Genomic DNA, 26,595 nt, shown 5'->3' with positions numbered 1-26,595 from the left:
TGGGATCCTCTTCCTTGAGTGATTTTGGGAAGCGGCAGGGAAGAGGTGTCTCTCCTTCCCTGAGGCCACTTGTCCCACCCACAGGATGGGTGGAGCCTATAGAACAGTCATAAGGTTAAGAAATAAAAGCTGAGTTCAAAAAGTTTTCATGCGGCCGGGCGCGGTGGCTCAAGCCTGTAATCTCAGCACTTTGGGAGGCCGAGATGGGCGGATCACGAGGTCAGGAGATCGAGACCATCCTGGCTAACCCCGTGAAACCCCGTCTCTACTAAAAAATACAAAAAACTAGCCAGGAGAGGTGGCGGGCGCCTGTAGTCCCAGCTACTCGGGAGGCTGAGCCAGGAGAATGGCGTAAACCTGGGAGGCGGAGCTTACAGTGAGCTGAGATCCGGCCACTGCACTCCAGCCTGGGCGACAGAGTGAGACTCTGTCTCAAAAAAAAAAAAAAAAAAAGTTTTCATGCTATTAAAAACACAACAGCCTTATTTTGCAATTCTATATCTTTACAAAATGATTACCTAAAATTAGTTAATATTAACCTTTTGGAGATAATATTATCATATTTAAATTACTTTGCAATTATCCAATTAAGTTCACTTCTAAATGGTGCCTCTAATTAGCCAGGGTGATAAGTTGACCAGATAACACTGAGATCTTTGAAATCTTAGGTAGCAGAGTCCATAGTGACAGCCAAAGTCCCCACAAAGGTGGCAGCTGCTGTCCCCACAAAGGGAAAACAGTACGGAGAACCAGACAGCCTTCCTCAGGCTCCTGGAGGAAAAACTTCATTGAGTGCAGCGGCTCACGCCTGTAATCCCAGCACTTTGGGAGGGTGAGACAGGCAGATCACCTGAGGTCAGGAGTTGGAGACCAGCCTGGATAACATGGTGAAACCCTGTATCTACTAAAAATACAAAAATTAGCTGAGTGTGGTGGCGGGCACCTGTAATCCCAGCTACTTGGGAGGCTGAGGCAGGATAATTGCTTGAACCTGGCAGGCAGAGGTTGTAGTGAGCCAAGATCTTGCCATTGCACTCCAGCCTGGGCGACAAGAGCAAAACTCCATCTCAACCAACAATAACAACAAACAACAACAACAACAACAACAAAACCTTCACCACCTAACAAAAGACCACAAATTATGCCATCAATATTTAAGAAGATTCATTAATTGTGCAATTCTACAGAGCAATTAACACTAGTGTCATGTGGAGTATTAAAGACAGAAAACTGGAGAATCTTATCTCCTGACCTCAATGAGTTCAAAGTCTAACAAGGAAGATAAGAAGGCAAATAACAATTATAAGTGCTATAACTTATATAACACTAATATCCCATGCGTAGGAGGAAGAATTGATAAGATTGAAATACAGAAGGCATTGCTGATAAATAAATAAATACATAAAAATAAGTTATCCTGATGTGTGAGCTGGAAAACCAAATTTCCACCATGTGTGTAATTAGGGTTCAATCAAGGATGCTTGACAAAAATTCAATTTAAAAAATAACTATCGAGGCTGGGTGCAGTCACTCACAGCTTTAATCCCAGCACTCTGTGAGGCTGAGACAAGAGGATTGCTTGAGCCCAGGAGTGCAAGATCAGCCTGGGCAATATAGCAAGACCTCTATTTCTACAAAAACTTTAAAAAATATATTGGTTGGGGCTGGCTGGCCGTGGTGGCTTACACCTGTAATCCCAGCACTTTGGGAGGCCGAGGCAGGCAGATCATGAGGTCAGGAGATTGAGAACATCCTGGCTAACATGGTGAAACTCTATCTCTACTAAAACTACACAAAATTAGCCGGGTGTGATGGCAGGCACCTGTAGTCCCAGCTACTTAGGAGATTGAGGCAGGAGAATGGCATGAACCCGGGAGGCGGAGCTTGCAGTGAGCCGAGATCACACCACTGCACTCCAGCCTGGGCGACAGAGTGACTCCATCTCAAAAAAAAAAAAGAAAAAAAAATTAGCTGGGACTGGTGTGGTGGCTCATGCCTGTAGTCCCAGCACTTTGGGAGGCAGAAGTGGACAGATCACTTGAGGCCAGGAGTTTGAGACCAGCCTGGCCAACATGGTGAAACCCCGCCTCTTTAAAAAATGCAAAAATTAACCAGGCGTGGTAGTATGCACCTATAGTCCCAGCTACTTGGGAGAGTGAGTCAGAGAATTGCTTGAACCTGGGAGGTGGAGGATGCAGTCAGACAAGATCATGCCATTGCACTCCAGCCTGGGCAACAGAGTGAGACCGTCTCAAAAAAAAAAAAAAAAAATTAGCTGGGTATGGTGACACATGCCTGCAGTCTCTGCTACTTGGGAGGCGGAGGTGGGAGGATTGTTTGAGCCCAGGAGTTTGAGGCTGCAGTGAGCTGTGATCACACCACTGCACTCCACGTTTGCTCTGGGCAACAGAGCAAAACCCTATCTCGAAACGAAACAAAACAAAACAGAAAACCAAACTATCAGGTCCTGATATTTCTACCTCCTAAATAATCTTTCAGATTAGTCCACTCTCCTCCAGCCACCAGCCACTGTCATTATTTTTAACCTCCGGGAACAGGCCTGTGAGGCTCCCTACCTCCAGTCTCCTCCAATCCACCTTTGCTGCTACTAGGTGACCTGGCTAAAATTGGAACCTGATCATGTCATTTTCCTGTTAAAATCCAGATTAGCATAGTGCCTTTCAGAGAATAGATGTTTAACAAATATTTATGGAATGAATAAGTGAACAAAGCCATGGCATGTGGCCTCATTGTGCTACACAGGCAGGGCATTCATGTGCTAGGGCTGCCATAGCAAAGTACTGCTGGGTCCTGGGTCCTCTGAGGTTTCGAGGGGAGGATCCTTCCTTGCCTCTTCCAGTTTCTTGTGGCTGCCACTCTTGACTTGGAGCCATGTCCCTTGACTCGCTTATCACTCCAACCTTTGTCTCCATCTTCACATAACATCCCCTGCTGCCCCCTGTTCTCTGTGTCCAGATTTTCCTCTTCCTGTAAGGACACCAGACACTGCGTTAGGGCCCACCCTAATGAACTCGTCTTAACTTGGTTGTTTTTGCAAAGACCCTATTTCCAAATGAAGTCACATTCAGAGGTACCAGGGATTAGGACTTTAATGTGTCTTTCTGAGATTAATGTTAAACCAATTGTCATCAAGCAACATACTTTTGAAATGGGAACAGAAAAGGCTAGAAGTGAATTTATTTTTACAGCCAAGTTCTTATCGTTTCTCTTGTACTCTCTATGACTTGCTTTTTTTTTAAAGCTTGCTGTCACCTTTAAATGGTACTAAAATGGAAGTACATTAAACTGCTATTAGGACACAGAAGATGTGGCAATTAACTGCAGTAAGACACGAGAAGCCTTCAGAGAATCCTACTTCTCACACCCAAGCTGTAGGGCAGTGGCATGATCACAGCACACTGCAGCCTTAAACTCCTGGACTCAAGTAACCCTTCCGCCTCAGCCTCCTGAGTAGCTGGGACTACAGGCATGTGCCACCACACCGAGCTAATTTCAAAAAATTTATTTTTTAGAGACGGGAGTCTCACTGTGTTGCCCAGGCTGGTTTCAAACTCCTGGGCTCAAGCGATCCTCCCATCTCAGCCTCCCAAAGCACTAGGATTCCAGGGGTGAGGCACCACACCTGGCCCTTCTCTTGATTTTTCAAAACGTGTGTAGATGAACCCTACAGGTTAGCTCACGTATATTTCTTCATTTATTTTAATTTTTAATTTTTGTGGGTACATAGTAGGTGTGTATATTTATGGGGTACATGAGATGTTTTGATAGGGCGTGCAATGTGAAATAAGCACATCATAGTGAATGGTGTATCCATCCCAAGCATTTATCATGTGAATTACAAACAATCCGATTATACCCTTTTATTTTAAGATGTACAGTTAAGTCATTTCATGTATGTTAGTTAGTTGCTTTCATAGGGTGGCTAAAATAACCTAACTGTATATCTTAAAATAAAAGGGTATAATCGGATTGTTTGTAATTGCATGCCCTATCAAAACATCACACATGTGATCACCGCAGTGTGCTGTGATCATGCCACTGCCCTTCAGCTTGGGTGTGAGTGTGAGAACCCATCTCTACAAAAATAAAAACAAAATAACATTTATTTAAAAGTAATAAAAATAAATCAATAAATAATCAAGAGTTCATCATTCCAGCGACTGAGGTTGTTATCAGTTGCTCAAAGATGGTCTCCAAGTACAGAATTGAAGCCATCAGGACAGCAGCCAGGACCCCAGGACCCCACTTGGCTGTGCGAGGGTACGTCCTAGGATTTCATCTACCAGTCTTAGTCTTCAGGAGGGATCGGTCACATGAGCAATGGAAAGATAATTACTTTGGTTTAAATAGGGCATTGAGTCTACAACAAGAATCATGAAGACATTCACCCCTGTGGTCCAGGTGCCCTTGTCCTGGAAATATGTCTGTCTAGGCCTGGGTTCCCCCAGAAGTGGGATTCAAGCACAAGAAGTTTATTTGGGAGGTTGTAATGGTTAATTTTACATGTCAACTTGACTGGGCTAAGGGATTCTCCAGAGAGCTGGTAAAACAGTATGTCTGGATGTGTCTGTGAGGAAGTTTCCAGAAAAGATTGGCATTTGGATCAGTGGACTGAGAAAGGCAGACCCACCCTCCCCAATGTGGGTGGGCATCATGGAACAAAAAATGAGCTGGGACATCTGTTTCTCCTGCCTTCGGACATCAGAGCTCCTGGTTCCTGGGCCTTGAGACTTGGAGGGGGAGTTAGATCAGTGGCTTTTCCGGTTCTCCAGGTTGCAGACAGCAGATTGTGGGATCATAATCACGTGAGCCAATTCCCATCATAAATCTCCTCATGTATCTATCATCTATCTATCTATCTATCTATCTATCTATCTATCTATCTATCTATCTATCTATCTATCTATCTATCTATCTATCATCTATCTACCTTTTTAATTTCTTTTTGTTGTTTATTGTTTTAATTTTTTCTTTTATTACTATATCTATGATCTATCTTTTTTATTTTTGTTGTTGTTATTATTGTTGTTTTTAATTAATTAATTAATTTTTTGAGACAGAGTCTCATCTGTCACTCAGGCTGGAGTGCAATGGTGCGATCTTGGCTCACTGCAGTGAAGGGGTGGCCTGCCCCTCCACACCTGTGGGCGTTTCTCATCAGGTGGAACGAGAGACTTGAGAAAAGAAATGAGACACAGAGACAAAGTATAGAGAAAGAAAAAGTGGGCCCAGGGGACCAGCGCTCAGCATACAGAGGACCCACGCCCTATGGGTCTCTGAGTTCCCTCAGTATTTATTGATCATTATCTTTACCATCTTAGAAAAAGGGAACTGGCAGGATAACAGGATCATCATAGGGAGAAGGTCAGCAGTAACACATGTGAATAAAGATCTCTGTGACATAAGTTTAAGGAAAAGTGCTGTGCCTTGATATGCATATGTAAACATCTCCATAAACCTTTTTAGTGCATAAAGAGCAGCTTGCACTAGCAAGTCCCACCTTCAGCCCTAAGGCGGTTTTCTCCTTTCTCAGTAAACAGAACATACAATCGGGTTTTACACCAAAACACCGAGATGTTCCATTGCCCAGGGACGGGCAGGAGACAGATGCTTTTCTCTATCTCAACTGCCAAAAGGCCTTCTTTCTCTTATACTAATCCTCCTCAGCACAGACCCTTCACAGGTGTCAGGCTGGGGGACAATCAGGTCTTTCCCTTCCCACGAGGCCATATTTCAGACTATCACATGGGGAGAAACCTTGGAAAATACCTAGCTTTCCTAGGCAGAGGTCCCTGTGACCTTTGGCAGTGTACCTGTCCCTGGGTACTTGAGATTAAAAGAATGGTGATGACTTTTAACCAGCAAGCTGCCTTCAGGCACTTGTTTAACAAAGCACACCCTGCACAGCCCAAAATCCTTTAAACCTTGAGTCACCACAGCACATGTCTCTTGCAAGGACAAGGTTGGGGGTAGGGTCACAGATTAACAGCATCTCAAATACAGAACAAAATGGAGTCTCTTATGTCTACTTCTTTCTATATAGACGCAGTAACAATCTGATCTTTCTTTTCCCCACACTGCAGCCTCTGCCTCCTGGGTTCAAGCAATTCTCCTGCCTCAGCCTCCCAAGTAGCTGGGATTACAGGGGCGCACAGCCACACTCAACTAATTTTTTTATTTTTAGTAGAGAAGGGATTTCGCTATGTAGACCAGGATGGTCTTGAACTCCTGGTCTCAAGTGATCCACCTGACTCAGCCTCCCAAAGTACTGGGATTACAGGTGTGAGCCAATGTGCCCGGCCCTGTTTTTTTTTTTTTCTTTCTTTTCTGTTTTTATTATTATAATGACCATCTATCTATTCATCTATGTGTCCGTCTGCGTATCTATGCATCTATCTATCTATCTGTGTCTGTTGATCTGTCTGTCTCCTGTTGATCCTGTCTCTCTGGAGAAACCTAAGATTTGAACCTAGGAAATAATAGCAGGGGAATGGGGACGTAAGACAAGGGAGGACAGAAGATGTTAACAATACATTCTCAAGCCTATCACCATCATGAGCAACTGAAACTCAGTCTGGCTGGTGGTCTCCTGGAGCCGGTGGGAACACGCCTCAGAGTTATCTTCAGGAGTCGGGGTATTGATTCACCAATTCTGCTCAGTCACGGTTGAGAGTTTATCCTGACAGATGCTAACTTCCAGGCACTTCCATCCTGTCCCACATATGCAGAGGGAGGCAGAGCCACAGGTGCCTGCATGGCAGGTTTGTGGGTTAGGACGAGCACTGACAGTGTCTGCTACAGTCCTCAAAAGATGACTCAGCCCAGGCTAAAGCATGCATGCAAGAAGATGTTCAAAGTTGTGTTGACTAGAATAGCAAAACCAAACACATGAGAAACAGATGACTAAAAACCACACGTGTCCAGCAAGATGGGAATGATTTAGCAATGTCCAGTCAGTCAAAGGAGGCTCTGCTACCACCGTGTCAATTTCAAAGCCCATTAGCAACATGGAAAAGCCTTCCTGTCTAATGCTAAGCAGGAAATGCTTATGAACTAATCACAGACACTACAGTTGTGCCTGGGAAAACACCTGTCTTCAAGGGAACAAGGTGTATGAAGGAACCCTGAAGAAATAAAAATGTGTTGGGGTAATGGAACCATGAGAATTCTTTTGCTATGTCCTCTTTACGATCTAAGGGAGAACCAAGATTAAATATGATTGATAAAGCTGCCAATTCCTACAGAGAAATATACTCCCCTTCTCCTGCCAGGGCTTCCCGGATTCCGTCCCAAATAGACTCCTTGAGGCCGGGCATGATGGCTCACACCTGTAATCCCAGCACTTTGGGAGACCGAGGCAGGCAGATCATTTGAGGCCAGGAGTTCAAGACCGGCCTAGTTAACATGGCGAAACTCCATCTCTACTAAAAATATAAAAATTAGCCGGACGTGGTGGCGTGTGCCTGTAATCCCAGCTACTCAGGAGGTTGAGGCAGGATAATTGCTTGAACCCAGGAGATGGAGGCTGTAATGAGCCAAGTCGGTGACACTGCAATCCAGCCTGGGTGACAGAGTGAGACTCTGTCTCAAAAACAAACAAACAAACAAAACCCAAAAACAAATGCACTGCTTGCTCTTAATCTTGGTCTCAGTTGGCTTCTGAGGGACCCAAAGTAAGATGGGACTGTTCCCCAGATTGGAATGTCTGGGCCGCAAGGCATAATTGTCTTTATGGTTCTTTTGATGGACTCAGTGCCTTATTTTTATTTTTTTATTTTTTGACACGGAGTTTTGCTCTTGTTGCCCAGGCTGGAGTGCAATGGTGCGATCTTGGCTTACTGCAACCTCCACCTCCCAGTTCAAGCAATTCTCCTGCCTCAGCCTTCCGAGTAGCTGGGATTACAGGTGTCCGTCACCATGCCTGGCTAATTTTGTATTTTTAGTAGAGATGGGGTTTTTCCACGTTGGTCAGGCTGAGTCTCAAACTCCTGATCTCAGGTGATCCGCCCGCCTTGGCCTCCCAAAGTGCTGGGATTACAGGCGTGAGCCACCGCGCCCGGCCTCAATGCCTTATTTAAACCAAACTTGCTGTCTTTCTGTTTTCATGTTGTTGATCCCACTTGGAGGCTCAGGCAGCTGGATCAGATCATTGGAAATATGCTCACAGGGTCCAGCCATGTCCTAACTACTTTCAGTGGAGCTTCATGCACACAGAGGTTAAGGGACATTGAGAGCTGACATCAACAAGAACACTTGCCTAGGAGCCTGCAATTTATCAGAATGTAAAGAATGTGAACATGGAATTTAGCCTGCAGATTTGCATTTGTTATCAAATGTCCCCAAGCAAGTTCCATTAGGGACATAAATTAAGCCTTTACCCTTTACATTATCACTGCGTGTGACTTTCCACATAGTTTTCGAAGGAAAGTTATTAGAAGGTTGACCTCTAGAGATAACAGGCCTGTTCTGCTCAGCCTGTGTTCCAGTCTGACTCAGCAATAATCCTGCATCCCATCCCGGGCTCTAGCTCTTCCCCATTATCTGTCTGGCAGGTCACTCCAGAAGGATTGCGTGGTTTCTAGGAAAACGACAGAGGCAGCAGGGTAATCTCCAGGGACCTGGGAGATGGGGCCAGGTTGGCAAATGTTCCTTGAGTCTTATTATGAGCCAGACATGCAATAGACAGAGATTAAGAGATGTCCTTTCTCTAAGAAATTCACAGAGTAAAACAACCCAAATATCTATCAACTGATGATAGATAACATGTGGTTTATCCATAGGATGGGATATAATTCAGCCATAAAAAGGAGTGAAGTACATGCTACAACGTGGATGAACCTTGAAAACATGATGCTAAGTGAAAGTAGCCAAACACAAAAGTCCACGTATTGTATGACTCTATTTAGGTGAAACGTCCAGAATAGGTAAATCCATAGAGTCAGAAAATAGATTAGAGATACAAAAACTAGCCAGGCGTGGTGGCACGCACCTGTAATCTCAGCTGCTTGGGAGGCTGAGGCTCGAGAATCACTTAAATCCAGGAGGTGGAGGTTGCAGTGAACCGAGATCGAGCCACTGCACTCCAACTTGGATGACAGAGCAAGACTCTGCCTCAAAAAAAAAAAAAAAAAAAAAAAAGATTAGAGGTTAGAAGTAGTCAGGGGATAGAGGAGGGACAATGGGGAGAAAGAAATAGTGACTTATGTCAGAGCCAGTTAACAACTTAAAGCCAAATATTAGACAACTGCATTCTCTAACATCTCTGACTGGAGGAATGATATACCTGACACCTTTTCTGAACACTCCAGGGTCTCCCCACATTGTAAGGCTCTCTCTGTAACCTCAGATTACTAATTTCTTTTTTTTTTTTTGAGACGGAGTCTCGCTCTGTCGCCCAGGCTGGAGTGCAGTGGCCGGATCTCAGCTCACTGCAAGCTCCGCCTCCTGGGTTCCCGCCATTCTCCCGCCTCAGCCTCCCGAGTAGCTGGGACCACAGGCGCCCGCCACCTCGCCCGGCTAATTTTTTGTATTTTTTAGTAGAGACGGGGTTTCACCGTGTTAGCCAGGATGGTCTCGATCTCCTGACCTCGTGATCCGCCCATCTCGGCCTCCCAAAGTGCTGGGATTACAGGCTTGAGCCACCGCGCCCGGCCAGATTACTAATTTCTTATGCAGACCACAACTCTGGGCTTTTCTTTTCTTTTTTTTTTTTTTTTTTGACAAAGTGTCATTCTGTCACCCAGGTTGGAGTTCAGTGGCGTGATCTCAGCTCACTGCAGCCTCCACCTCCCAGGTTCAAGCGATTCTCCTGCCTCAGCCTCCCTAGTAGCTGGGATCACAGGCACATGCAACCATGCTTAGTTAATTTTTTGTATTTTTAGTAGACATGGGGTTTCGCCATGTTGGCCAAGCTGGTCTTGAACTCCTGACCTCAGGGTGATCCACCCGTCTTGGCCTCCCAGGGTGTTGGGATTATAGGTGTGAGTCATCTCACCCAGCTCTTGTATAAAATGTGGTTTTTTTTTTTTTTTTTTTTTTTTTTTTTTTGGCTGCTGTTGTTTTGTTTTTGTTTTGTTTTTTTGAGATGGAGTTTTACTCTTGTTGCCCAGGCTGGAGTGCAAGAGTGCAATGGCGTGATCTCAGCTCACTGCAACCTCCGCCTCCCAGGTTCAAACAATTCTCCTGCCTCAGCTGCCCAAGTAGTTGGCATTACAGGCATGCACAACCATGCCCAACTAGTTTTTTGTGTTTTGAGTAGAGACCAGTTTTCACCATGTTGGCCAGGCTGGTTTTGAACTCCTGAGCTCAAGTGATCCATCCGCCTCGGCCTCCCAAAGTGCTGGGATCGCAGGCGTGAGCCACTGCGCCCAGCCTCTTATATGATTTTTATGAGCTACATTATACACATACAAATAAATTTTAGATATGTTTTCATGCAAATGGGATTGAACTATATACAATATCTCATACTTTGCTTTTAATATTAACAAAAATCTCTCCAGGTGCAGTGGCTCACGCCTGTAATCCTAGCACTTTGGGAGGCCGAGGTGGGTGGATTACCTTAGTTCAGGAGTTCAAGGCCATCCTGGGCAACTTGGTGAAACCCCATCTCTACTAAAATACAAAAAATTAGCAGGGCGTGGTGGTGCGCATCTGTCGTCTCAGCTACCCGGGAGGCTGAGGCACGAGAATTGCTTGAACCCAGGAGGCAGAGGTTGCAGTGAGCCGAGATTGCACTATTGTACTCCAGCCTGGGCAACAGAGCAAGATTTCTGTCTCAAAACAAACAAACAAAAATCTTAGGGGTCCTTCCAAATTTGTAGAGGAAGAATTTGCTCATTTTGAAAATGGTTATATATGATAGACCATGTTTTGTGAACCCATTTCCTATCAATGGACATCTAGATTGTTTCCAATTTTTCCTTTTTATCAAATTCTGCCAAGAATAACCTTATTCATATGACATTTCACACATGTATGAATTTACCTGTTGGTATAATTCCTAGATATGCAACTGCTACATTATAGAGTTTGTGCTTTTAAATTTTTTACGGATATTATCACATTGCCCACAATAGAGATGGTACCAATTTACCATCAGCAAGCAGAGAGAAAGCCTGTTTCCCCACATTTGGGGGGATGTGTTTGGAAATACTGTCGGAGGCCAGACCACACTAAGCCTTGTATACAAAGTTAAGAAATTTGAACTTGATCCATGGAAACCCACGGGAGGGTGTAAATAGTGGATAAGGATGGTCAGTTCTGAGCTTTGAGTGAAAGCTGATTTTCATGATGACATCCAATAAATTTTTTAGGGGATTTTTATTCTCCAGAAGGCATGCGTGATGAATAGTGTGATGAATCAGGGAGGGGACCAGATATCCATTAGGATTTCAGCCATGCTGGGGAGAGAATGGGTATCATTTGGGCACAGCTGCCACTCGGCACAATGGGCTTGGATATAAAAGCAACTTGGTTTCTTTACCATCTTCCTGCCTTCCTGCCATTCGCTAACCTTCCTGCCATTTTTCTTTTATCACACACTTTCCACATGCTGATGGCTTTGCATGAAACATACAGCCCTCAGGGTAATGACATAAAACCAATAGCAAGGACTTTTTATCCACCGCTAACAGTTGACTGAAAGATAAGCAGACAGGTGATATAGCAACTTTATCTTTCCTGAGAAGACCATTTGACAAATTAATAGGCATTGGAGCAGGCATTGAACAAAGAGCTGGGTGACGCAAAACTGTAGACACTGTCAAGCTGAGCCTTCTGTTTCTTCAACAAAAGGTAGCTGCCGTTATTTGATGCACAGACAGAAGGGAAGATGGATGATGGGTGGATGTGAGGGCACGCGCATATGAAAGTCCCAGGAGTGAGCTCCATCCAGAGGCCCCAGCAGTGGTTCAAGCATGAGTGCAGTGGGCTTGGTACTCCTGGTGCTTGCTCTGAGGCTTAGGGCCACGACTGCTAAGCCAGAGGAGGGCAGCTTTTGCTCTAAGAGCCAGGTGGCCTTCAGAGATGCTTGCTATGAATTTGTGCCAATTGGACGCACCTTCCATGATGCCCAGAGCTGGTGCGAGGGGCAAGGAGGCCATTTGGTCTTCATTCAGGATGAAGACACCCAGCGGTTTCTGCAGAAGCACATCTCCCAGGACAGGGAATGGTGGATTGGACTCATGTGGAACTTGGCACGGAATGGAACCATGGAAGGTAGGTGCCGTGATCGCTGTGTTTTATGAGAAACTTGTGCTTGCAATTCTTGCCATCACTTCTCACCTAAAGCAACATGGAACAAATTAATATGTCCAATTCTTATGGTATGGATACCCTTCCCTTTGGTTGTGTTGTGGATTAAATAAAATAATTCATGTCTAATGCCGCCTAGCACAGAATCTGGTACATCACTGACGCTCTACAAATGCTCACTTCTTTGCCTGTTCCTAATAATAATACTCTGACTGCTTTGGTTCTTGCTAGAATAGTGCCAGGCACTATCCTGAGTGCTTCATGGTCACTATCATGTTGAATTCTTACAATCACAATGAGAAAAATTATTATGTCTCTTTTTTTTTTTTTTTTTTGACAGAGTCTCTCTCTGTCTCCCAGGCTGGAGTGCAGTGGCGCAATCTCGGCTCACTGCAACCTCCGCCTCCCAGATTCAAGTGATTCTTCTGCTTCAGCCTCCCAAGTATCTGGGATTACAGGCGCATGCCACTGTGCTTGGCTAATTTTGTGTATTTTTAATAGAGAAAGGGTTTCACCATGTTAGCCAGGATGGTCTCGATCTCCTGAGCTTGTGATCCACCTGCCTCAGCCTCCCAAAGTGCTGGGATTACAGGTGGGAGCCACTGCGCCTGGCCTTATGTCCCCATTTTACAGATGAGAAAACTGAGTCTCAGAAAATAATGACTAAGCTATTTTTTAGTGTCCCACCTGTCTTTCCTCACTTTCTGTGAGACTAAAGCAGACCAAGTGCTTAGCATAGTTCCATTAACAGTCTAATTTTAATGGTCCTGAAAGTCTTTGTCCTCCTTTATTCTCTGAAGGCTCCTTCCCCCACCCAGTGCAGTCAGGTGAGTCATTCTCTATGAACCTGCAGAGCCCTGTTCACAATTCCAAGGCAGTGCTTTTGGTGTGGCTTAAATGGCTTAGTTGTCTGTCTCCCGCCTATACCATCAGCCCTTCAAAGAAAGAACCATACTCTGGACATTTTTGTTTTCCCAGTACCTAGACACAATTGAGAATGGAAAAGGAGGCTGGGCGCGGTGGCTCACACCTGTAATCCCAGCACTTTGGGAGGCCGAGGCAGGTGGATCACTTGAGGTCAGGAGTTCGAGACCAGACTGGCCAACATGGTGAAACCTCATCTCTACTAAACATACAAAAATTAGCTGGGCGTGGTAGCACACACTTGTGATCCCAGCTACTCAGGAGGCTGAGGCAGGAGAATCCCTTGAACCCAGGAGACAGAGGTTCCAGTGAGCCAAGATTGTGCCATTGCATTCCAGCCTGGAAAACACAGCGAGACGCTGTCTCAAAAAAAAAAAAAGAAAGAAAGAAAGAGAGAGAGAATGGATGAGAAAATATTTGCATTCAAGCCTCACATGCTCACATGGACCCCACAAGGTAAGCATAGCTGCTCTCCTTTCACGGAGGAGGAAAATGAAGTCTGGAGAGAAAAGATGTGCTCAGTATGACACAGCTGGTGGTGCAAGTGGGGTCTCTACCAGTCAGAGCAATGCTAAGCCTGACTTTCCTACTGGGCACCTTGGTACCCAGAGGTTCTCTTTGCCCCTGTATAAGCTACTGGGTTTGAGAAATGTGACATGGTACGTGCTGAACAGCCACAGAACAACGCCAGAGTGGATGGAAGTGTTTTAATAAATGAGCCACTGGGAAGCTCATTTAAGAAAACCCACAGCCAAGGGGATTTGAATTCTTGTTTTTTTTTTTTTTTTTTTTTTTTTTTGAGACAGTCTCGCTCTGCCGCCCAGGCTGGGGTGCAGTGGCGTGATCTTGGCTCACTGCAGGCTCCGCCTCCCGGGTTCATGCCATTCTCCTGCCTCAGCCTCCTGAGTAGCTGGGACTACAGGCGCCCGCCACCTCGCCCGGCTATTTTTTTTGTATTTTTTAGTAGAGACGGGGTTTCACCGTGTCAACCAGGATGGTCTCGATCTCCTGACCTCGTGATCCGCCCGTCTCGGCCTCCCAAAGTGCTGGGATTACAGGCTTGAGCCACCGCGCCCGGCCGAGATTTGAATTCTTAAGACGCCCCTGCAGGCAGTGTCTCCTGAATGGTTTCTTGAGGTGTAGATGCAACAGTTGCCGAGTTCTGTGTATTCAACATCCATTCACATCCAGCTAGAGGAGCTGTGCCTATTAAAACCTCTCCAGGGATACTGTGTGGTTATTGCAGAAAATGTAGTTCTAACTAGGCTGATAGGTAACAACCTCCGATATTTAATGTCGTTTAAGAAACAAGGGTCAGACACTGTGTGCAATCAGATGGCATTTGTGTAAATAGATTTCAGGCACTTGTAAATGCTGATGTGTGGATACAATTCAGTTCAGCCTGGAACCATTTATGAGAAACATAACAATGATGGAGAAGCCCATAGGTTAGAGTGGGAAGATACTTTCATTTTATACCCTTTGTACCATTTGGATTTTTTAAAACCATTTCATTTGCATGAATTTCTTTCAATAAATTAATAATTATATTTTTTAGTACCCATAATAAAGTTTTGTTTTTTGAGACAGAGTCTCACTCTGTTTCCCAGGCTGGAGTGCAGTGGCACCATCTTGGCTCACTGCAACCTCTGCCTCCCAGGTTCAAGCGATTCCCCTGCCTCAGACTCCCTAGTAGCTGGAATTACGGCTAATTTTTGTACTTTTAATAGAGACAGGGTTTTACCATGTTGACCAGGCTGGTCTTGAACTCCTGGCTTCAAGTGATCCATCCACCTTGGCCTCCCAAAGTGCTGGGATTCCAGGTATGAGCCTCCACGCCCAACCACAGTAAATTTTTATATTTAGTGTTTTCTAGCTCTCTGGTGTCCTCAGCATGGTTCTGTTTTACACACACACACACACACACACACACACACACACACTCCTCTTCAAGAGTTACATCAGTATTTTCAAGGATCTGAAGAGGCCCAAAGTAACAATAACTGCTTATGTTTTAATTCAGCACTGCCCAGGTATACTTGGATTATGAAGAAGATGATATGTTAAAACATCCCATGGCCCACTTCTGAACTGTATTATTATTATTATTTTGAGACAGGGTCTTGCTCTGTCTCCCAGGCTGTAGTATAGGGGCATGGTCATGGCTCACTGTAGCCCCAACCTCAGCTCAAGCAATCCTCCCAACTCAGCCTCCCGAGTAGCTAGGACCACAGGCACCATGCGTGACTAAAATTTTTTTTTTTTTTTTTTTGTAGAGACAAGGTCTCTCTAGGTTGCCCAGGCTGGTCTTAAACTCCTGGGTGCAAGTGATCCTCCCACCTCTGGCATGTTGGGATCACAGGCGTGAGCTACCGGGCCTGGCCCCTGGCTCTCCCTTAGACTGTGGTCAGGGCCAGGTGCGGTGGCTCATGCCTGTAATCCCAGAACTTTGGGAGGCCGAGGCGGATGGAGTTTGAGCTTAGGAGCTGGAGGCCAGCCTGGGAAACATGGCAAAATCCCTGTCTCTACCAGAAATACAAAAAAATCAGCCAGTCATAGTGGCTTGCACCTGTGGTCTCAGCTACTCAGGAGGCTAAGTTGGGAGGATCACTTGAGCCTGGGAGGCGGAGGTTGCAGTGAGCTGAAATGCACCACTGTGCTCCAACCTGGGTGACAGAGCAAGACCCCATCTCAAAATAAATAAATTATCAATTATGGTTAGACAGAGCTGGCAGCCTCATTTATTTAATCAAAACACCTTCTGCAAGCTCTCCAATTTGGTGTTCCAGTTCTTCTATTGAGTGTTTGAAGATGACAGTGAGGAAGAGACTTTTACTGCTCCTGGAGAGAGATCTCCAGTCCATCAACATTAACTGCTGACCTGCTGCACACCAGCGGCAGAGCAGGGGTGAGCCCTGCATTTGTATAAATGGAATTTGAAGACAGTTGCTGAGGCCTGGTGGTTGTGTTGTCCTTCCAGGACCGGGGATTTGGTTGGACACCTCCAATGTGACCTACAGCAACTGGCGCGGGGGGCAGGCCACCGCTGCCCCTGACACCTGCGGCCACATCGGGAGAGGCCCTTCCTCCGAGTGGGTGGCCTCAGACTGCGCCCAGACCTTCGCCTTCGTGTGCGAGTTCCGTGAGTGGCCCCCGCCCCAGAGTCCCCACCTCCTACCCTGTCTCCCTGCCCGCCTGCGGGCCTCTCTCAAGGCTCCCCTATCCCTCCTGTTTCTGCCTCCATCTCTCTGACTCTCTCTTTCTCTTGCCCCCTCCTCTGTCTCGGTTTTCTCTGGGTCTTTCTTCCCCTTCTCTTTTTCTCCAACTCTTTCTGTTTCTCTCCCTTGGTCTCTGACTTTCTTCCTGCCTCTGTGTTCTCTCCGTCTCCCTCTGGCTCTTCAGGGCCTGCCGGTGTCTGTCTCTGTCTCCCTTCTGAAGTGCTGAGCTGTATGTGTTTTTTCTGAGCTCACCTCTGTCTGCAGCTTTCTCTCCCTGTCTCTATGCATCTCTCTCTGGCCACGTGATGCTCCGTCGCCCATCCCTGCCGTCTCCCCATCCACCTGCCTGCCTTCCTGCCTGCCTACCTGTCACGTCTCTGTTTCTGTCTTTCCCGCTCTCTTTTTTTTTTTTTTTTTGAGATGGAGTCTTGCTCTGTCACCCAGGCTGGAGTGCAGTGGTGTGATCTTGGCTCACTGCAACCTCCGCCTCCTGGGTTCAAGTGATTCTCCTGCTTCAACCTCCCGAGTAGCTGGGATGACATTGCGAGTCACCGCCCCTGGATAATTTTTGTATTATTTTAGACCTCAAGTGATCTGCCTGTCTTGGCCTCCTAAAGTGCCAAGATTACAGTGGTGAGCCACGGAGCCTGGCTTGCATGAGGTTTAGTATTACAGTGGGGGCACAGAGAAGCTAACTAACTTGCTGAAGGTCACACAGCAGTGTGTGGCTGGGCTGGATCTGATCCCAGGGAACCTGGCTCAGCACAATGCTGCCAACGACCATATTCTGTTTCTTACCCCTGCCAAACAGCTCCTGAGTTCTTGCATCTCAGCCTAACCCTCGGGACTGTCCACTTCCCGTGACCCAGCACTTGCCTGTCTGTAACCGTGAGCCCCCCTAATGTCTTGCCTTCCCTTTGCCACAGGACTTGGCCAGAGCCTGGCCTGCAAGGGACTCAATGCCACCATGCACTGCGGCTCGGGGCAGGTCATCCAGGTCCAGGATGCCGTCTATGGACGCCAGAACCCCTATTTCTGCACCCAGGATGCCGGGCATCCCTCAGATCTGGAGCAGGGATGCAGCTGGGCCAATGTCAAGGATGAGGTGGCAGGTAGGGCCCAAGGGCTCTGCAGCTCTGGTTGCCAGCAGAGGGCAGTTGCTGGTATTCTGTGCTCAGCAAAGGGTTCCAGAAGCCTCTGATAATCTTCATCTCTGACCGTGGGCCTCCAGCATGTGGGAAAACTGGCCAGTCCCTGCCCATGGCACGGAGCAGGGAAGCAGAGGGCTGTGGCCCACCCACCCCGACTTCAAACCCTGTCATGGATCTGGTGGGCACGGTGTGCCTCAATCCCTGCTGGGTGCAGGAAACACCACTGTTTTTAACTTAATTTTTAAATTTTTGCAATACTCCAAACGTATAGACAAGAATAGAAAATACTGTAATGAACTCCCACAAATCTGCTACCCACCTTTATCAGATCTGAACACCATGCCGCATTTGCTTAAGAATCCCTCATTAGAAAAATGAATACAGTTGGGCATGGTGGCTCACACCTGTAATCTCAGCACTTTGGGAGGCCGAGGCAGGTGGATCACCTGAGGTCGGGAGTTCAAGACCAGCCTGGCCAACATGGTGAAACCCCCATCTCTACTGAATATACAAAAATTAGCCAGGCTGGTGGCACACGCCTGTAATCCCAGGTATTTGGGAGGCTGAGGCAGGAGAATTACTTGAGCCCTGGAGGCGGAAGTTTCAGTGAGCCGAGATCAGGCCATCACACTCCAGCCTGGGTGATGGAGCCAGACTCTGTCTCAAAAAAAAAGAAAAGAAAGGCCGGGCGCGGTGGCTCAAGCCTGTAATCCCAGCACTTTGGGAGGCCGAGACGGGTGGATCACCAGGTCAGGAGATCGAGACCATCCTGGCGAACCCGGTGAAACCCCGTCTCTACTAAAAAAAAAATACAAAAAACTAGCCGGGCGAGGTGGCGGGCGCCTGTAGTCCCAGCTACTCGGGAGGCTGAGGCAGGAGAATGGCGTGAACCCGGGAGGCGGAGCTTGCAGTGAGCTGAGATCCGGCCACTGCACTCCAGCGTGGGTGACAGAGCGAGACCCCGTCTCAAAAAAAAAAAAAAAAAAAAAGAAAAGAAAAGAAAAAAGAAAAGGAAAAATAAATACAACACTAGGAGACTTCTGTGGATCCCTCCACAGTCCTGTTCCTGTTACGAATTCAGTGTTTCTTAATCACATGCATGCTTCGTGCTTCTCTATTTTCTTTCTTTTTTTGAGACAGAGTCTCTCTCTCTTGCCCAGGCTAGAGTGCTGTGGCCCAATCTTAGCTCACTGCAATCTCTGCTTCCTGGGTTCAAGCGATTCTCCTGCCTCAGCCTCCCGAGTAGCTGGGATTACAGGCGTGTGCCACCACTCCCGGCTAATTTTTGTATTCTTAATAGAGATGGGGTTTCACCGTGTTGACCAGGCTGATCTCGAACTCCTGAGCTTAGGCAATCTGCCTGCCCTGGCCTCCCAAAATGCTGGGATTACGGGCGTAAGCCACTACGCCTACTTTATTTCCACCTTCTATGCACGTATTCCTAAACACTACAGAGTGTTGCTTTTGCAGGGCTTTTAAAAAAACTAATTTATTTATTTATTTATTTATTTATTTAGAGACAGAATCTCGCTTTGTCACCCAGGCTGGTATTCAGTGGCACAATTTCTTCTCGCTGCCACCTCTGCCCCCTGGGTTCAAGCGATTCTTGTGCCTCAGCCTCCCAAGTAGCTGGGACTACAGGCGTGCGCCACCACACCCAGTTAATTTTTTATATTTTTAGTAGAGACGGCATTTCACCATGTTTGCCAGGCTGGTCTCAAACTCCTGATCTCAGGTGATCCGCCCACCTCAGCCTCCCTGGGATTACAAGTGTGAGCCGCTGTGCCTGGCCGCTTTGCAGGGTTTTAATGTTTATATAAACGGTACCATATTTGCAGGGTCTTAACGTTTATGTAAATGATATCATATTGTGTGTCATTCTACAGAATGCGTTTTTCTTTTCGTTTTGGTGCTTGTGTTTGCTCATGTTTTTGAGATGTATTATCCATCTTGATACATGTCGTGCTGCTTTATTTGTTTCATCGATTGTGTAATTGTGCTGTCATTTGTCTCTTCTCCTGTTGAGAAAGGCTGGTTCTTAATCTTTGTGACTGTGAATGACGCTGAAGCCGAGCTCCTGATGGATGGTGTCTCTCGTTCACATGGGAGAGTTACTCTAGGGCTTTGTCTCTCGTTCACATGGGAGAGTTACTCTAGGGCTTTGTTTTTCGAAATCGGATTAAATCTCCTTCTGAGCTGCTCACCCAGTGACCAGGATTCAATTTCCGGGATGATGGGGGTTTCTTGCACCCTGCCGGGAGGTGAAAACTCCTCAGAGGCCTCCCTGGTCCAGGATATCTGGGAACCCTCTTCTTTCTGCTGCAGTCAGCACTCTCCCCGCTGGAGGGTCCAGGAAGGCAGGTGGTCTGCTGCTTCTTGGCTAAGTGAGGACACAGCCCCCTGTGGCCAGGCTGCGAGCCCTGGGTCCTGGGAGTCAGCCTTCCCAGTTGTGCCTCTTGGCAGTCTCCTCTGAACCTCTGCTTCTGCCCAAAGACACTCTGAAGATTCAGGGAGGGACGCCAGTACTCCCAGAACTTCCTCCTGCCTAGGGGAAATGAGAATGGCTCCTCTGTCCTCATGCCTTTTGCAGCAGGCATGGGGAAGGGAAATGCTAAAAATCGGCTGGCTGTTTTTCACTGACTCTTCTTACTCCAGCGTTCCTGAGGCTGTGGCCGCTGCAGGGATAAAGGGCCCCAGACAGGAGGATGGATGTACCTCCCTCACCAAGGCACTGCTGGGGCTTGGTGGGCTGTTTCCTCAAAGGCTCAGCTGCAGGTTCCTGAAATGTGGCACCCACAGCTCAGAGAGCACGTTAGAGGGGAGCGCTGTACCCTGTTGTAGGAGTTGGAGGAGGAGCACAGGGAGGATTCCACGGGGTCTGTATCTAAGCACCCTGGTCCCTCATTCATTCAGTTAGCCAATAAATACTTGTTTTTTCTTTTTTGAGACAGAGTCTTGCTCTGTTCCCCAGGCTGGAGTGCAGTGGCACAGTCTTGGCTCACTGCAACCTCTGTCTCCCGGGCTCGAGCGATTCTCCTGCCTCAGCCTCCCAAGTAGCTGGAATTATAGGTGAGCACCACCACACCCAGCTAATTTTTGTATTTTTTGTAGAGACAGGGTTTCACCATGTTGCCCAGGCTTGGCTCTAACTGCTGGCCTCCAGTGATCCGCCCACCTTGGCTTCCCAAAGTGCTGGAAATACAGGCATGAGCCACTGTACATGACCCAAACTCTGTTTTTCAAAGAGCTTGCAGCGCAGTGGGGAGACAGTAATACACAGGCAATTAACTAATGCTGTGATAAATGCTGCAACCCAGAAGAGAAAACACTATCTATTTAGTCATGCCAAACTTACTTTGTACCTACTATGTGCCAGGTACTGTTCTATGTGCTGGAGATGTAGCAGTGAGCCAAAAAATTTTAGAAACCTCCCAGTTAATTTCAAACTCGCTCCCAAGTGATGCCACTTAGGATCCCAAGTGTCTTTGGGCCACATTCTGAGCCACAAGGTATCTGGGAACCTGAAGGGGTTTTAAAGTTTGTCTGCAAGGTGTGTTAAATCCTGGAATTAGATCAGATTTAGTTTACTGTTTTTTTTTTTTAAGTGGATTTTATGTGGCTACGAAGAGTCATAGAAAAAACTCTGTCCTCAGGTTCTGGAATTAGACCTCTCTTTGAGTCTATTTAATCTGAAAACAGAGATGTGGTGGTGGCTTGTGTTCCCGTTTGATCACAGGGGTTCCCTGGATCACGGGGTGGAGGTGGGGCTCAGGAAAGCTTTACGGGGGCAGCGTCAGGAGCCTGGCTGTGAAGAAAGTGCAGAATCCAGCCAGGAGAAAGGCTGGGGGACAAGGTGGTGAGGACATGAGGTGGCAGGCTCAGGTGTGGACTGCAGTATGAACGATGATGGTGGAGAGAGAGCCCAGGATGGTCTCGCTGGATAACAACAGTGTTAGAAAAAAACCTCAGCAGGGACGTGGCCTCTGCGTCTTAAGGCAGTTTACCCATTCCAAGGGGATATTGAATATTTTGTGAGCTGGAAGGTGAGCCCTGCTGCAGACTGCTTAGATCAAGTCCAAGGATGAGGCAGAACCCCCTGGGATGTGGGCAGCAGGGTACATGGCAAGAGGGTGGCAAGTTGGGGTTCAAATCCCAGCTCAGCCCCTGCTGCCTGGGTGATCCAGGCAAGTTGCAGAATCTGTTTCATGGGGCTCCTGTGAGGGTCAGGAGAACCTGGGGGAACAGTGTAGCACCTTGTACACACTCTGCAAGTGGAGTGGACATTCCTGCATGCTCTGTTCCAGCTGGCTCTGGGCCAGCAGTAGCGGGCTCAGCATCCCCTGGGAGCTTGTTAGACCCGCACACTGTCCAGCTGCACCCCATACCGACTGAATCAGAATCCTGGGGTATGGGGTCTGAATCTAGTTAAATGCTGACAGCTGCCTGTTAATTGGAGCTTCCATTGGGGGAACTGCCAGGGGCAGGGGAGAAGGGATGCTTAAAAAAACAAAGAGGCTGGGCACGGTGGCTCACGCCTGTAATCCCGGCGTTTTGGGAGGCCGAGGGGGGCAGATCACGTGATATCAGGTGTTTGAGACCAGCCTGGCCAACATGGTGAAACTCTGTCTCTACCAAAAATACAAAAATTAGCCAGGTATGGTGGCATGTGCCTGTAATCCCTGCTACTTGGGAGGCTGAGGCAGGAGAATTGCTTGAACCCAGAGGCAGAGGTTGCAGTGAGCCAAGATCATGCCACTGCACTCCAGCCTGGGCAACACAGTGAGACCCTTTCTCAAAAAACAAAAAACAAGCAAACAAATAAAACAAGAAGAAAATAAACCCTCCTACTCTTTTGGAGATTATAGTTTAGTGCTGTGGATACACATAATGGGAGTAACTCAAATTGAGGGGTGCATCCAACTAGGTCTTTCAATAGAAGGAATTTAATGCAGGGAATTGGTTTCCCAAGTCATGAACGTGCTGAGGAGCCAAACAAAGGATACTGCTGCAGACCTGAAATTAGCAGCCATGGAAAGCTGCTGCCACCCCTAAAGGCTGGCAGGATAACTGGAAGGGATGTTTTTACCAAAATCGCAAGTCAGGATCATCCAGTAGATACTAGAGCCATGGCAGAGCTTGCCGGTAGGAGATAGGACCATGTGCAGAGGGCCCGTCCAGAGGGAGCTGGAGCTACAGGGGAGCTGCTGTGAGAGGCAGGATGAGAAGTGCACTGGCTTCCAACCTCTTTCTGTCTGGCATAGGCAGAATTATGGCCCTCATGATTTCTCATCCTAATCCACGGAGCTGTGGGTATGATGAGACACCATGCCTGCGGCTATGTTAACGTCTGTGACAAAAGATACTTTGCACATATAATTATGGTTGCTAATCAGTTGGTTTTAGGATAGAAAGATTATGCTGGAATATGCAACTGTGCACAGTTTAAACACATGAGCCCTTAAAAGCAGAGAATTTTCTCTGGCTAGAAGCAGAAGATAGATATGGGAAAAGGAGAAGTCAGAGAGATTCCAAGTGTTTGACAGGTTTGATGCCCTGTTGCTGGCTCTGAGATGCAGTGGTCACATGGAAGGACAGAAGAGAGGCCTCTAGGAATTAAGGGCTGAATTCTGCCAACAAGAATGAGATTGGCAGCAGATCCTTCCCTAGAGGCTCCAGAAAGAAACACAGCCAGCTGGGCATGGTGGCTCACACCTGTAATCCCAGCACTTTGGGAGACTGAGGTGGGTGGATCACCTGAGGTCAGAAGTTCCAAACCAGCCTGGCTAACATGGCGAAACTTCGTCTCTACTAAAAAATACAAAAATTAGCTGGGTGTGGTGGTGCGCACCTGTAGTCCCAGCTACTTGAGAGGCTGAGGAAGGAGAATCACTTGAATCCAAGAGGGAGAGGTTGCAGTGAGCCAAGATTTCACGACTGTACTCCAGCCTGGGTGACATGGTGAGACTCTCTCTCAAAAAAAAAAAAAAAAAAAAAAAGGCCAGGAGCAGTGGCTCACACCTGTAATCTCAGCACTTTGGGAGGCCGAGGCAGGTGGATCACCTGAGGTCAGGAGTTCGAGACCAGGCTGACCAACACGCAGAAACCCCATCTCTACTAAAAATACAAAATTAGCCAGATGTGGTGGCACATCCCTGCAATGCCAGCTACTCAGTAGGCTGAGGCAGAAGAATTACTTGAACCTGGCAGGCAGAGATTGCAGTGAGCCGAGATCGCACCACTACACTCCAGCCTGGGCAACAAGAGTGAAACTCCATCAAAAAAAAAAAAAAAGGAAGGAAGGAAGGAAGGAAGGAAGGAAAGGAAGGAAGGAAGGAAGGAAGGAAGGAAGGAAGGAAGGAAGGAAGGAAGGAAGGGAGGAAGGAAGGAAGGAAGGAAGGAAGGAAGGAAGGAAGAAAGGAAGAAAGAGAAAGAGAAGAAAGAGAGAGAAACACAGAAACACAGCCCTGACACCTTGGTGTCAGCCCTGTGATATAAGCAGAGGCCAGCTGAGCCCACCCAGGCTTCTGACCTCCACACAGAATTGTGAGATGTAAAAAATCTGTGCTGTTTTATTTATTTTTATTTATTTTATTTTTGAGACAAAGTCTCGCTCTGGTGCCCAGGCTGTAGTGCAGTGGTGCAATCTCAGCTTACTGCAACCTCCACCTCCCTGGTTCAAGTGATTCTCCTGCCTCAGCCTCCTAAGTAGCTGGGACTACAGGCGCCCATCACCACTCCCGGCTAATTTTTGTTATTTTTGGTAGAGATGGAGTTTCCTCATTTTGGTTAGGCTGGCCTCGAACTTCTGACCTCAAGTGATCCACCTGACTCAACCTCCCAAAGTTCTGGGATTACAGGCATGAGCCACCACACCTGGCCAAAAATCTATGTTTTTTGTTTTGTTTTGTTTTGAGACAGAGTCTCATTCTGAAGCCCAGGATGGGGTACAATGGCGTGATCTCTGCTCACTGCAACCTTCACCTCCCAGGCTCAAGCTCTTCTCCTGCCTCAGCCTCCTGAGTGGCTGGGATTACAGGCATGTGCCACCACACCCAGTTAATTTTTGTATTTTTAGTAGATACGGGGTTTTGCCACTTTGGCCAGGCTGGTCTCAAACTCCTGACCTCAGGTGAGCCACCCACCTCGGCCTCCCAAAGTGCTAGGATTATAGGTGTGAGCCACCACTCCCAGCCAAATCTATGTTGTTTTAAGTCGTTAAGTCAGTGGTAAGTTGTTACAACAGTGATTGGAAATGAATACGCCACCCTCCAATCTTTCCCCAGTACTGGCCATCGGCCAAGCCTCCCTGGGAGCCAGTGGCCAAGGGAGTTTGGAGAGTGTAGGTCCCTGTGACACAAGCAGGGCAGGGTGAGAGGGTGGCTCTGTGGGCCCAGGGCCAACTGCCCGGAAGAAGTGGGACCTAGCGGGTAACTGGGAAAAGCACAGGTGGGTGTTCTGGACCTGTTTCTTTCTCCCAGGCTTCCCCGCAGGCATCTAACACATCTCGCTGGGCAGGAGGGAGAGGTGCTGGACGACCCTGAAGTTTCTGGAATGGGCTGTCCCTGCTCCTTCTTCTGTGGGCACATGGCACCCTGATGGGCACAGGATTCCTAACTTTGCCCCCTCTGCTGGTTCTCTGGGTGTGGATTTCTATTTGGGGCCATCTGACTAGATGCTACTGGACCAGTGGTTCTCCACATGGGGTCCCTGGGCTAGCAGTGTCAGGATCAGCATCCCATAGGAGCTGGTTCGAAATGCATATTCTCCAGCTGTACTCCGTACCTACTGAATCAGAATCGCTGAGGGTGAGGTCTGGAATGAGGTGTCTTCACAGGACCCACAGGGGGATCTGGCGCAAGCTGAAGTTTGAGACCAGGATGCTAGACTCTGAACTACTTGAGGACAGAAATCCTACTTCTCTGTCCCCTGAGTACCTAGCCCAGTGCTGGTCTTCAGGAGGTATCAAAAGCTATTTGTTGGGCGGATGGTGGGTAAACGAATGAGTGGATGAGAGGCCATGCATCTCTGTGCAGCTCTGCTGAGTGTATCCTCTTTTGTCTTGCACTCCATTCCTGCTTCCGCTGGGATGTGGGTGCTTCCCAGGCCAGTGCCAGGGGCTACAGGCATGCCAGGTGGCAGCAGATGAGACCTACTTTGGAAACCTGTGTCCGACTCAGGGCAGCTACCTATGGGTGCAGTACCAGTGCTGGGAAGGTGAGTCCCCAACTTGCTTAAGCATAGAAATTTCCCTCTATTTCACGGCATGTCCAGCTTCCCCTGAAAACAGAGACAGCAGCCACCCACGTGGGCTCATCTCTGTGTTCTAAGAGACTCCCTCATTCAAAATTGCTCCCCTTGGCTGGGCAAGGTGGCTTACACCTGTAATCCCAGCACCTTGGGAGGCAGGAGGATAGTCTGAGCCCAGGAGTTGGAGACCAGCCTGGGCAATACGGAGAAACCCCGTCTCCACAAAAAATATAAAAATTAGGCTGGGTGTGGTGGCTCACGCCTGTAATCCTAGCACTTTGGGAGGCTGAGTGGGGTGGATCACTTGAAGTCAGCAGTTCGAAACCAGTGGCCGACATGGTGAAACCCTGTCTCTACCAAAAAAATACAAAAATTAGCCAGCCGTAGTGGCATACATCTGTAGTCTCAGCTACTTGGGAGGCTGAGGTGGGAGAAATGCTTGAACCTACAAGGCAGAGGTTGCAGTGAGCAGAGATCACGCTACTGCCCTCCAGCCTGGGTGACAGAGTGAAACCCTGTCTCAAGAAATAAAAATAGGCCGGGCGCGGTGGCTCAAGCCTGTAATCCCAGCACTTTGGGAGGCCAAGACGGGCGGATCACGAGGTCAGGAGATCGAGACCATCCTGGCTAACACGGTGAAACCCCGTCTCTACTAAAAAATACAAAAAACTAGCCGGGCGTGGTGGCGGGCGCCTGTAGTCCCAGCTACTCGGGAGGCTGAGGCAGGAGAATGGCGTGAACCCGGGAGGCGGAGCTTGCAGTGAGCTGAGATCCGGCCA

At 47.6% G+C, this 26,595-nt stretch overlaps 1 protein-coding gene across 2 annotated transcripts in view; it reads left to right on the top strand.

Moving 5' to 3' along the window:
* Positions 1–11,939: 11,939 nt before the first annotated feature.
* PKD1L2 (polycystin 1 like 2) overlaps positions 11,940–26,595 on the top strand; it is a 108,166-nt gene continuing 93,510 nt past the window's right edge. For both annotated transcript variants that reach the window (XM_025370608.1, XM_025370609.1), the window contains exons 1-4: positions 11,940–12,240; positions 16,181–16,342; positions 17,345–17,530; positions 25,673–25,783. In XM_025370608.1, the coding sequence (XP_025226393.1) occupies positions 11,940–12,240; positions 16,181–16,342; positions 17,345–17,530; positions 25,673–25,783 (760 nt within the window). The remainder of the gene's footprint in view (positions 12,241–16,180; positions 16,343–17,344; positions 17,531–25,672; positions 25,784–26,595) is intronic.

This window comes from Theropithecus gelada, chromosome 20, assembly GCF_003255815.1.
Source record: "Theropithecus gelada isolate Dixy chromosome 20, Tgel_1.0, whole genome shotgun sequence".
Lineage (NCBI taxonomy): Eukaryota > Metazoa > Chordata > Mammalia > Primates > Cercopithecidae > Theropithecus > Theropithecus gelada.
Note: the sequence above shows the minus strand (reverse complement) of the source record. Positions and strands in the feature narration are given on the sequence as shown.